This window comes from Desmodus rotundus, chromosome 3 (genome assembly GCF_022682495.2).
Source record: "Desmodus rotundus isolate HL8 chromosome 3, HLdesRot8A.1, whole genome shotgun sequence".
NCBI lineage: Eukaryota > Metazoa > Chordata > Mammalia > Chiroptera > Phyllostomidae > Desmodus > Desmodus rotundus.
Genome location: NC_071389.1, coordinates 61580833 through 61594012, shown reverse-complemented (window position 1 = coordinate 61594012; position 13180 = coordinate 61580833). Strand labels below are relative to the sequence as shown.

At 44.1% G+C, this 13180-nt stretch overlaps 1 protein-coding gene across 3 annotated transcripts in view; it reads right to left on the bottom strand.

Annotated features, from left to right (window-relative positions):
• DNAI3 (dynein axonemal intermediate chain 3) overlaps window positions 1-13180 on the bottom strand; it is an 80599-nt gene that overhangs the window by 16902 nt on the left and 50517 nt on the right. For all 3 annotated transcript variants that reach the window (XM_053921133.2, XM_053921132.1, XM_053921134.1), the window contains exons 17-19: window positions 8204-8334; window positions 4610-4673; window positions 190-320 (exon numbers count right to left, since the gene is read on the bottom strand). In XM_053921133.2, coding sequence (XP_053777108.1) covers window positions 190-320; window positions 4610-4673; window positions 8204-8334 — 326 coding nt within the window. The remainder of the gene's footprint in view (window positions 1-189; window positions 321-4609; window positions 4674-8203; window positions 8335-13180) is intronic.

The following is a 13180-nucleotide window of genomic DNA, read 5'->3' as shown; positions in this document are numbered from 1 at the left end:
AAAAGCAAATGGTTGGGTTTTCAAAGGGCTTACAGTACTGCTGGAGCCAAGCTGGAACCAGGCCATCTGTTTCAATTTCTCTAAAAAGTGCCCCAAAGGCACTGTTATGTCAGAACGGCCTATTGTTCCCATTGTCTTTCTCAATAACAAAGACCACACACCCATTCCTCCTTGTTGCCAGCCACGTACCATGACACTTTCCTTCCAGATGGCCACGTTCCAACCCCCAACGGTGAGGATGATGTCCTTGTAAAAAGGTGACCTCTGAACGGTGTGGACGACGCCATCATGGACAGTGTAGAGGCTCACTGGCTTCCTTGCTGTTGGAGTAGAAAAGGCCATCTCACCTTTAATAACACTGTGTACACTGTGAAAGAATGAAGTGACTTCAAGTGGACAGGCAGGTCTTGATGAATAGATCCAAGACTAAAGAACCAGAGGTCCCCTGGGGCAAATGAATGAAGGAATAACCCCTCTTCTTTTTTATAAAATGTCCAGGGAATCTCCCATCAAAGCCACTTTTCAGAGGAATACTTCATGTTCCCATTCATTCAACTGGTCAGTAAACATTTGTGCATTGCCTCTATGTACCAGGTACTACAGATGGCTGAGTAGACAATGTTTACAACCACCGTAAACAAACACGCTCCCGTCCTCGTGGAGCTCACAGTCTAATGGGAGAGACAGACATGTGCTCGCTAGACAAATCCCAAACTATAGAATAAAAATGTGAGAAGTGTTACAAAGGAAAAAATATTTCAAGAAAAAATAAAAAAGGACGTGCATAAATTAGACTGAAAGCTCAGAAAAGTCCTCTCTGAAGATGAGTCATTTAGGCCTGATGGCAGTCTGACCAGGGAAGATTTCGGTGTAGAGGGGCATCCCCGAGAGAGGGATCCTGAGAAACAAGTGTCTCATGGCTTTATACGTTTGAAGAGGGCGGTGAGATCGAGCCTGGCACTCCCAGTGTGAGACGCGTAAAACAAACAGGGACCGGGTGCTTCCAGACCATGCAGGGCCGTGTAAGAAAGGCATTTAGGTTATATTCTAAGTGTCATATGTTTTGATGAGTGCTTTAGGCCTGGGAGACAAACTGATTGACATTCCCAAAGCATTCTCTGGGGGCGGCGGGAAGAACAGATTACTGGCAGGCGAAAGCAAAGAGGGAACACCGGAAGAGGCTGTTGTGGTAGTTCTGCTGAGAGCAGATGTCGGCTTGGACGCGGGTGCAATGGAGGAGAGCAGGTAATGAAGACATCTGCAAGCTAGGACTGACAGCGCTTGGAGATGGCTTAGAGAGGAGGAGTGAGAGAGGTGAAGTGCTGAGAGTAACAGCCAGGTTTCTGGTAAAAGCAACTGGCTCTGCTGAGTTTCTATTTATGGAGATTGGGGAGATGAGAGGAGGAGCAGGTTTGGACTTGAAGATCAGGACTTCCCCTGCAGTGTCTGCCCCTGGCCCCGGGGCCTTGGGCTTCTCTGGTCTGTTTACATGCCATTGCTTGGGTTTCCTGTCCTCCAGACGGGTCCACAGAGCCAGATGTCTCTCACTCCTTGCTGCCCACACCCACAAGCCCCAGAGATGAGCGTTACACTATCACCAATGAATTAATCCAGCCCCTGTCCTCCCACCAGAGTGATTTTCTGATTATTTGGTGGCTCTAGGATGAAACCTGCAGCAATTAGTAGGGCATTCAAGTCTCTTTGCCCCCTGGACCTAAATGTCCTTCCTGGCACACCTCTCCTTTGCTGTTTCCTTCTTTGTTGCTATGGGTTGGCCCTGAGATGTCCCTGTTTCCTCAAGGTCCCCTGGTCTCTTGGGCTTCCATGTTTTTGCACTTGTTACTCTTTCTACATGAAATGTCTTCCTTCATCTAGAAAATTGCAATGTACTCTTTAGAATCCAGCTCAACTGCATCTCTCTTCAGTAGAGACTTTTTTTTCAAATTCATTTTTTTATTGATTTGAGAGAGAGCCAAAGAGGGAGACATCAATTTGCTGTTCCACTTATTTATGCACTTATTGGTTATTCTTGCATGTGTCCTGACTGGGAATCAAACCCCAAACCTTGGTGTATCAAGATGATGTTCTAACCAACTGAGCTATCTGGCCAGGGCAGTAGGGCCTTTCCTTAACAGCTCAAGAGAATCGGTCATCATTCTTCTGTGTGTTTGACTTTTCCAATAGACTGTGGGACTCCTCTAGAGGAGGATAGTACCTTGTTCACCTTTATATCACCAGTGCCTGGTACATAGTAGGTTCTCAGTGGTGATTTGATGAACAAATGAAATTAAGACAGAAAAAGCAAACATCAGAGGGGTTCAAATATAAAACTCTTGGTTTTTAAGTTTACTGTCATTGGTTTTTCTATAAATGGAATAAAATTCATTAAAAAAATAACTAAATCTGTTTGTCTTGGGCCTTTTCAAAAGCAGTTCGGGAAGCTGCAGGAGGAGGGAAGGCCCCCAGAAAATCTCCAAAACCAGGAGGAACCAGCGTCCCCCTGCGTGTAATCGGGTCCTGGCCTCAAGCTCCTGTCCCAGGGCTGTGGCGGGGGCTGCTGCCGCGGACATGGTGCCTGGTGCTCATTGCACACTAGTAAAGTACTGAGTAAATGGAAACACGAGAAGCGTGGAGGTAGCTGATTGTAATTCATGATATCCAATAGATAATTTTGAATTCAACTTCAAATCACAGAATTGGGAGTGAATTGAAGGTGGAAAATCGGTCTCAGTTCTGCATGCACTTGACTCTCCCTTGGGTCACATATAATCCTCTCTCAATGCCCCAGTCCCATCAATAACACACCTTTGGGTTTCTGTCCAGGGGACCCTATGTCAGAAAAGCGGGAATGCTTTAAGATTAAGATGGCTCCCTGGAGGCAATGCTGACTAAACAAGCTTTCCCAGGCTCTTGTCTAGGAACATGACTCAGCAGACAGAAGTGAGGGGAGTGAAGTTTGAGGCAGAGACCTGAGTCCCAGCAGCTGTTCCCCGCAGGCTGTGGCTCTGACTCTGACCCAAGTCAGTCTACTTGTCCAAACACTCACGGGACTGACCAGATCCCCTTGTGCAATCCCAGGCTGGCGGCTCCACCTCGCTGCTCTCCGGTGTTCCAGCACTCCTGGGAGCTGCCTCTCCCTTTGCTCACGGTTACGCCATGCTTTGAACTGTGGATCCAATATACTTTTGTGCCATGAGAACCCCAAAACTTTAAAATAAGTAGTCACTGTAGGAAACTCCAAGGCTCTGAGCTTTAACAGGGAGCTTTGCTTACTGAGGAGCCTGAATCTTGATTGTTTCCCTACTCACCCCTGGGTGTGACCCTAATACCTCTGCTCAGCTTCCCCAAGTCTGGCCCTGGGGGCAGGGAAAACATGGACACCACCAGTCCCAGCCCCAAAAGAGGGTCCTACAGGTACTTCTCCCATCCTGCCCCGAGGTCTTCAAGAGCATCATAAAATTAGCCTGTAATTTCACGTTGACTCAGATTTTCCACATAGATGAACTCCCGGGTCGTTGGATTATTGAAACAGCATTGTGACCAGACAAGGGCCTGGCCCTGAGCGGGTCTACCCAGGGCCAGCTGTCGTGTGGGGGTTCTTGACTCCGCATAGGAAAGATTTCACCACACGAGTCCAGGCGACTATGAGGATACATTAATTGGAGCTGGGGTCAGTGAAATGAGGAAGGGCTTAGCATAGAAGAAGCAACAGGAGAGCCTAGGCTGGGCTGCCTTCTCTCACTGGAAAGTGAGAGAAAAGGGGACCTTGGAGACAGACAGTTCAGGGGATCAGCCAGGGACGAGCTGCTGCTGCCCATTGCTCCCTTGACCATAAGTCTCAGGGTCCCTTAGAATTTAGGAGATGCGTGCCTGTGGGGGCAGGAGAGAGGGAAATGGGGTGGTGCAGATGCCCTCCCGCCCCCCCCCAGGGAGAGGGTGTGCACTGGGTCCTTTGTTGTGAGGCTTTTATCTCTTGCAGGAGGGAACCTTAGGGCAGGTCTCAGGGGAGGGTTTCAGTTGAACAGTCATCCTTTCTCCAGGTGTGCCCGTCAGGGTCATGGTCTCCCCTGATTGCTCAGTGACAGGACAGGTGTTGGTAGTCGTTGTAATTGGTTCTGGTGTCGCCCACCTGATTCTACTGCTTTTCTGGGCCCGGAGCTGAAATGCAGCTGAGGCCTGGATGCTATCATCTCTAGGGAGGTGACCTTCTGTATCTGGTTGGAAATTGCCAGGCCAGTTTGTTCAGCTGTCTGTCTCAGTTTTCCTTTTCCACTTGCCAAAGAATTTTCCTAGCTCCTTACTATTCTGTCTCAGCGTGCTTATTTTAAAATTGTGCTCAAGTTTTGGTGTGAAAACAAATCACCTGGTGACTTTTATTGAAATCCATACTCAGATTCAGTAGGCCTGCGGTAGGGTCCAGGACTCTGTATTTCTGGGACTCTGTAGCTCCCAGTTGACACCTGTACTGCTGTCCAAGGCCCTCACTCAGAGTAACAAGTGTGGCAGGAAGGCCTCAGGTGCCCTCCATTGCATTACCAAGGCCATGGTTACTCCGGACTTCGTGAAAAAGGAACAAGCTATTAAAAATGGCACACATATCAAAACTTACTCATCAGTCGGCCAGTTTCAGGGTCTCTTTCAAGTTTCCAGTCTGTGTATATCACTTCACCTTCCTAAAAATATTACAGGTTCCTGATGAGTACTGTGACCACTTAAGAGACAAGAAACCACCCCATAGTCATGTGCTAAGTCTGATTGTAACAAACACAAAGCAATAGGCCAATTTAATCAAATGATAACTCGGTACAATGTTGGGAAAAGTCTCAACACAATTAGTTGATTTTATCTTAAACCAAAAGAAAATGAGTTTGTTGAACTTTTATCTGCACACAGTGACATGGAGAACACCAGCCATTATGGAGATAATCTATGTACATGAGTTCCAGCTGCTGGGTTTCCAAAATTTTGTTGTCCATAGGAAATTGTCCCAAAGAACTGAAAGCTCCAGGGGAGGAATCTCGTCCATCTTACTCAGTGATTTATTCTCAGCATGTTACAAAACAGTACTGAATAAATAATTGTGGGTTAAGAGAGAAAGAAGGAATAAGGATTCATAATATGGTACTCATTGCCACTTACAGTTGAGAACAGGAACCAAAAAATCCCACCCAAATAACATGGTAAGTAATACATATCCCAGTTCCACTTACAGCCACTTGAAGGAGAGGGGAAGGCAGAGGGACCTGGGTGAAGAAGAGGCAGAAACAGCCACACAAGCGGGTAGGACAGAACCAGTCAATGGCAGAGGAGGGAGAGATTAAACGAAAAACATTTAGCCCCCTCAAATTTAGTTTTAGAGATGCAAAACCTGAGACTTGAAGAGGTTTAGTGACTTACTCAAGGTCATCCAAATGCAGTCTCCTCATTTCAATTCCCCCCACCCCCACTGGATAATAAGAGAACAACACAGAGAAGGTTGTATAAAAACAGAAGTTGAGAGGACTCGGAGGAAGGGATGGATTGGGATGTGTAGGCGAGGGAGGGGAGATGGGAAGACATTAGGTTTATGCAAAGTGAAGGAAAAGCTCTTCAGGCCAGGGTCCACTCATTCTCCCATCTGTGCTTTATTCATCCTGTTAATTCATTTAACAAAGAAGGACTGTGCTGGGTGTGGAAATTCAGTCAGAGGACAAGTGCTCCCTCCATTCACAGCCAGAGTCTAAGGGCACAGGCAGGCTGCACACGTCCAGGCTGTTGCCTGTGGTCCAGGCTGTTGCCTGTGGCACATCCTGTCATCGTTACCATTCACTGAGCACCCAGTGTTTGCCAGATTTGTGAGGAGCTTTACGGACGTGGCCCCAGCCCTCCCCAAAGCCCTGTAAGAGAGTTATTAGTATGTCCGGGACTCGCGGCTGGTACACAGAGCACGGAAACAGAGTCAAACAGGAATAGTGAGAATCAGGTCAGTCAGTGCTGAGTGCCCATTATATCATCAGCCATGTGGTCGGGAAGTGTCACACCCTTCTCCATCCGGTTACTTAGTTCTGACAATTCCAGTGTCCTCAGCCTCTCTGGTGCTATTCGTGGCCCCCTTGGACAGGGCCTCTTTGTCTCTGGGTTGGCCCCCCCGAAAGCCTCACCAGTCTGACCTCTCTGCCTTCCTGCTGCAGCCCTGCACTAGCTGCCCAGGTCCCGGAGCCCGAGGATTAGTCACAGCAAGGGCTGGAGAAGATCATTCCACTGGCTTGTCAGCCCCACAGGGGCAGGGAATTTTGTCTGTTTTATTCACTGCTCTGTTCCCTGGGCCAAGAACAGCGCGGGGCATGTATTAAATGCTCAGTGGTATGCGATGAATGATGGATAAAGTTAATTCCAAGCAGGGCAAGGGCTAGATAAGCAGGAAAGAGTCTGGTGTATAAGAAGAATGAGGGAAAAATCAGAGCACCTGGAGTGGAGACTGGTGCAGATGGGATGGAGACACAGCAGGAGCTGAATTGTGCAGAATCATACAGGCCACAGTGTGAGGCACTCAGATTTTATTCATGTTTCGCTGAATCACCACTGACGAGTTTAAGCAAAGGATATTATGCTTTAATTTCTGCTTTAAGATTTTGCAGTTATTTATCTTTCTAAAGCTGTCTTTCCCTGCTTTAAAATTTTGGTGAGCACAGGGACAAAAATTATGATTCTACTTACACGAGGTGCCTGGAATAGTCGAACTGATAGAGACAGGAAGTGGAATGCTGGCTGCCAGGGTCTGGGGCGGGAGGAAATGGAGTGTTAGGGTGTCAGTGGGTACGGAGTCTGTCTGGGATGGTAAAACAGTTCTGGAGATGAATGGCGCCATGGTTGCTCCATGATAGGAATGTGTTTATTACCATCGACTTGGACACTTAAAAGTGGTTAAGATGGTAAATTTTGTTATGTGTTTTTCAGAATTAAAAAAAACTAAAAACTTTGGTGTGAAGCGCACGTTATAAAACACGTATCTGTTGAGTAGCGCTCCAGTGCTCACCCAGTGAAGTTCAAGTTACTTAACGTGGCAGAAAAGGCCCTTTGCTGGGCCCCGACCTAACATTCTAGGCATAGCGTTCCTTCCTGCACCAAACTGTCCCACTGTCTGTAGACAAACCCCAGACCCCCCGTAACTCCAACAAAGAGTCCAGGCTGTTGCGGCTGCTGCAAACTGTACTCTCACCCCGACCTCTCAGGTGCCTCTGCGGCCTCCCACGTCCAGTCAGCTCGCAGAGCACCTTCCCCAGCCTCTTCCTTCCTGGCCCTTTGGCCCCCGGACTGGTGCCAGTGTGCTGTCCAGGTGTCTGCCTGTTAACTAGGCAGTGAGCACCCTGAGGACAGGGACTGTGCTGTTGATTCGTTTCTGATCCAGGGCCCAGCACAGAGCCTGGCCGGCAGTACATTCCTGAGAGCTGGTGGAACCAACTAATTCCCTTGTAATACTGAGGTGTGAAAGCAAACTGCATTCGGTGACACTGAGCTATAGGTGAGACTGACCTACAGCATTTCCCCACAGTGGGATGGCCGGAGGGAGAAACCTTTTATTCAGGAAAACAGAGTCACGAATAACCAGGCATCTCCGGGGCTCTATGACCGTAAGATAAAGTTCTGAGCCTTGTTTCCTCATCTGTAAAATGGGAATAGTGACAGCACCGTCACAAGATTATTAAGACGAAATGAGATATAATTTGGAGAATACCTGGCACAGACCCTGCTGTATGGAAAATGGCTAATAAAAGCGAGCCCACTTTGGTTATCATAGTACGTGCTGAAAAATGGCAGCTGTATTGTTATTATGTCCAGCTGTTATTTATCTTCTAAATTGAATGAGGTTTTTTTACTATCTTTCCTAGTAGATGGTGGTGGCCTAACAAAACAATATATTTTCTTAGTAAATCTCTAACACTTAGCATGGTTTCTTCTATGATAGTGGCGCTTGGTAAAATTTGCAGGTTGATGAATACATTATTAGTAAAAATGGTCACGCTTAATTTTACAAGTTTTTCCAGGAACATTTTAAACACGAATCTATGAAGCACTGTGGTGAAAAATGTTAAGTGCAAATAAGCATTTTAAAATGTGAAAATTATATAAATAAGTTTCCATAAGGCAAAGGTGCAATAGAGGTTATCATCATATATTTCAGTGTAATTAAAATATTAATTTAAAAAATATAATTCCAACTCACCTCCGTCCCCACAAAGAACTTGGTGCAGAAGTCCTCTATTGGCTTGAGAAGGTTGGCCAGCCCGCTCTCCAGGTTCTGGTAGGGGCTCGTGTCCCCTGACCGCATGGCTTTGTTCTCAGCTAACACTTTGTCTTTCAGAGAAGTGTGGGTGGAAGAAGCACATGTTTATAGTGAATGACCTTTTAAAATATAGTTAGTTTATATTTATACAACTGCCCATTTCCTCCTCAGTGTGGCAGGCAAAAATCCAAGCGTTTTTAGACTTCTAATTTAGCAGTAGCATGCTTTGTTTCAAACCAAAGCTTACGCAGGACGCCCAGTGTTTAGAACTGACAGAAGCTGCATTGCTCTTTGAGTATTTCCTGGAAGGTAACGGGGAGACCCCACTGCCTACCTTGCAGGGAGTTCTGAAATGCTTCAGGGCACACAGTGTGGAAGCCACTTCTGTGTATTTACATCATTTCGAAATTACTTACAGTAAACATTGGACGCAAAGTGTATCCCCTGGGTTATATCACCCTTGATATTCTCAATAAGAGTTTCTAATGAGAAACTCATGTCATTTTTATTCAGTTGGTATCACATGGAAATTTTTCAAACAATTTTGAGATTGAGGAGTTAAAAATTCTTTAACTTCTAAAATAGAAATTCATTTAAAATGTATCACTTGTTTGTCAAGCACAGCATGTAGAATGTTACTTGTTTTCTACAAGTAATTAGCCTAGATTTACTGTTTAGGAACATCAGTGACTGCACTACATTGCAGCTATAACTGCGCCTATTGCTGATCCAGGGGCTGAAATTCAAGGGTTGTCTGTTTCTTTTAAAAAATATCTCATGTCATTTTGTTTGAAAACAAAAATTTTTATGATCTAAAATTAATAAATGTGATTTATTGAAAAGAGAGAAAAGCATGAGGGAAATTATAAAACTCATTCATTATTATATCTTGCAGAGGTAACCGCTATGAAAACATTGGTATGTTTTTCTCCAGTTGCCTTTCTGTGTGTGTGTGTGCATGTGTGTGTTTTTAAACCGGGTATTTTAATGTTATATCTAACTTTTCTATTCCCTTAAAGATATATCTTAGACATTGCTCCAGGTCACTTACTAGTTTTTAAGAAATATGATATTCTATTTCGGGGAAAGATGGTAGAGAAAACAATGCCCCCCAAACCCTCCTCACCACATCTTCTCTATATGCCCCCCAGGTTATATCACCCCTGGGAAAACAAAAAACAAACACAAACCAACCAAACAAACATACAAATGAAAACTAAAATAGGAGAAGAAAACTTCAGCTATACTAAAAATATATTATTGCATTTCAAAAGAATCTGTAGCATAGGAAAATAAAAAACAATTATCATGACTTAGTAGAGGCAGTCAAGCAACACTTCCATTGTTTGGGATCAGTGTGTTTTGAGGGGGTTCGTTTTCCCCATTAGATAAGACATTAAAAACAAGTATCCAAGTTAAGCCAACCATGGATCCACATCTTCAAATAACTGGGTTACAAGGTGTCCATCGGCGTTTCAGAAATAACTAGGTACATTCAAACACATTGTTCTTACAAAAGATATTCATAATACATTTAGCAAGAGCAAAAAGGTACTTTGTATCCATTTAATATATAAAATTAAAGCCATTAAATTATTTATTTTAAATTCTTCACTCTCATTTCAATGACTTTCTCTTTTGAAATAATATACATAAATAGATTAGTAGGATCTCACTTACATGTGGAACCTAAAGAACAACATAAACAAGCAAACAAAAGACTCATTGGTACAGACAGAGAACATAGACTGGTGGTTGGGGGGGACACTGGGTGCAAAGGTGGAGGGATTGAGAAGTACAGGTCGGTAGTTGCAAAAAGGTCGTGGAGATGGGAAATACAGTGTAAGGAATGTGCTCAGTAGTATAGTAACTATGTGTGGTGCCACTTGGGTACTGGGAATACCAGGGGGACACTTTGTAAAGTATGTGACTGTCTAACCACTGTGCAGTGTACCTGAAACTAATACAAAATAATATTGAATGTAAACTGTAACTGAAAAAAAAAATTAAATTAAATTAAACTTTAGAAAAAGTAATCCATGTTTAAAGTAAAACAAGCTGTATGAGGGTTAGAGAACAAATCTAATAAAGCCGGCATACAAATTGGAAAAGAAAATATCTACTAGTAAAGTACGACATGTACATAATTTATAAATAAACACATGTTCATTGGGAATATGTGCTCAAAATGGTTTCCTGAGGGGGTGCAAGATGGAAAAATTTGGAGCCCTCTGATGTAACAAAGGAAGACAAAAGCCAGGGGTCACTACTAGTAATGCAAAGGGAGAGGCATGTGTGAGACGCACTGTGACTGACAACTTCATTGTTCTGAGTGAAGGACGGGACATGTGAGCCTGAGGAGAGAGCCCAGGGTGACGTCAGTTCTGTTCTGGAGAAGGAGAGAAAGGAGGGTCCTTGGCAGAGATACAAGAGTAGACCACCTCACCGTGGGGACAGGGTAATGAGGAAAGCACACAGCCAAAGTTGGAATCTGAGGTACAATTCTGTGATGAAGGCAGCAAGGTAAAAATGGAACCAGGGAAGAAGGCTGAGGAGAGAAATGAAAGGAGGATCAGAAAAATCACAAAAGCCAAAAAAAGGGGCTTAGTGGATAGTGTTTAATGTGGTAGAGTCAAAGAACAGATGGCTAAAGGAAAATGTTACCAATGCGTTTACGCAGACTTGATGGAAGTAACTTGGGTGTTTATTAAATTCAAGGTCATCCTTGCAGCTCATGGATTTTCCACACCTGAGGAGAGCAGTGATGATAGCAGCTAACATTTATCGAAAGCTTACCACATACATGCCAGGCACTAAAGTGTGTGCTTGTGAACCATTGCATTCAATTCTCACAGTAACTCGAGGTGGTTAAATGTTAATCCGCCTTCAGGAATGAGTGAACTGAGGCTCAGAGGGGTTAGGTAACTTGGCCAAGATGCCACACCCGGTGGCTAGCAAGCATTTATTGTGAGATGATGATGTGCTGTTGTTAGGGCTGTATACGTATCAACTCCTTTTATCTTCATAGTACTCTGTGAGGTACTTTTCCTTATTATTTACCCTGCCCTGCCCCCTCCTATTTTCTTTTGTCTCTGGGCAAACAGGTTAAAAAAAAAAAAAAGTAAGGCACACAGTGGTAAAGTAATTTGACCGGGTCAAACAATAAATTGTGGTTTTGGGATTTAAACCCAAACCATTGACTCCAGACTCCACACCCTTAACCATTATGCCACATTGCTTAGAAGAATATAACACAGGCTCCAAAGGTAATCCCAAATGAGGAATTCCAAAACCATTTACGGCAAAGTTTTCCTCTTTGGAATAAATGCTGAACTTCTTAAAGCTACTTAGAAGGGCACTGTTGCCACCTAACATGGCAGGCAAAGGGCGAGTGGCCCGTGGCCACTAGATGGCGACAGAGTACCAGATGCTGACACTGAAATTAGCGAGGCCTCGAGAATAGCCTGGATTTGTGATTGACAGTTGAAGAACCACTACAAGGTCAATAAGCAAAATGTGGTGAAGAAGCATGTGAGTGTTTTTTAGCCAACAGGCCCAAGTCAGGCCAGAGGAGGTGGAGCTGTCAGTGTGTGTGAAGGAGACCCAAAAGACCATGGTTAGGTTTCAGCTAAGTCCTGAAAGCTGACCGTCTACACAAGAGGTGGGACATGGCCATAATAACAGCCTCTAGAGATCAGGGGCAAGAGTCAGCAAGACCCATGGCATTACCAAGTGAAATTTCATTCTGTCCGGACCTGTGGAATTGTCTGTAACGTGGATTTCAGGACACACATAAGGGGACACGGCCAATTAGAGTCTCAGCTGAGAATCTAAAAACGTGTCCATTCTCCCTTTATGAACGGAATTGGCCAAATATGCCTTTCTCTAAGAAACCCCCCAAATGACTGTCTGGAAAGAGAACATTCATTTGATGAGGAATATTCCCGTCTGATACCGTCTGGGACGTGCTTCAAGGCTCTTCACTTTGAACAGGCCCTTCCTGAAGTGGAGGGAGATGTGTGCTTGTTCGTATTTTAGTGTCTATCTCAACAGAATGTAAACCCATGGCGGGAGGGACTTGCCTTTTTCACAGCTGTATCCTCAGAGCCTGGCACTCTGTAGAATTTTAATGCATGTTTTGAATAAACACAGATATAAATAAGGAGATAACAGTGCAAACATTATTGTTTTAAAAACTAAAGGATCACAATATTTCTATCTTAAGCTTCTGGCCACATTTAGCATTATGCATCTATTCCATAGTGTTAGCAGTCCCTATACCAAAATAAAATATAATGTTCTGTAAGGGGCAAAAGAGGCCTCTATCTTTGGAAATGGTGCCATATTTTTTTCTACCATCTACCTGAGAGATGGTAGAAAAAAAGATGGTAGTTTCAAACCTAATCATATCAATAATCACATTAAACCTAAATGTTCTAAATGTTCCAATGAAAAGACAGAGATTACCAAATTGGATTTTTTCAAAAGCAAGACCTACAAGAAATGCAGGTCAAATACAAGATGCAAATACGTAAAAAGTCAAAGGATAGGAAGGGTGTACTGTGCTAACATTAACCAAAAGAAAGCTGGATGGCTATCGTAATATAAGACAAAGTAGATTTCCAGGTAAAGGTATTACCAATTCATCAAGAGGTGTAATAATCCTAAACACTTATATATCTAATAATGCAATGCTCAACACCGTTAGTCATTAGGTAAATGCAAATGAGATATCAATACTCATCTTTTAGAATGATTAAGTTAAAAGGACTAGCCGTGCTAACTGTTGGTGAGGCTGTGGACAAGCCAGAGCCCTCACACTGCTGGTGGGAGCGTGAAATGACACAGCCACTTTGGAAAACACTTGGCAGTTTCTGAAAAAGTTAAACATACACTTCCCCATAATCTAATTGTTCC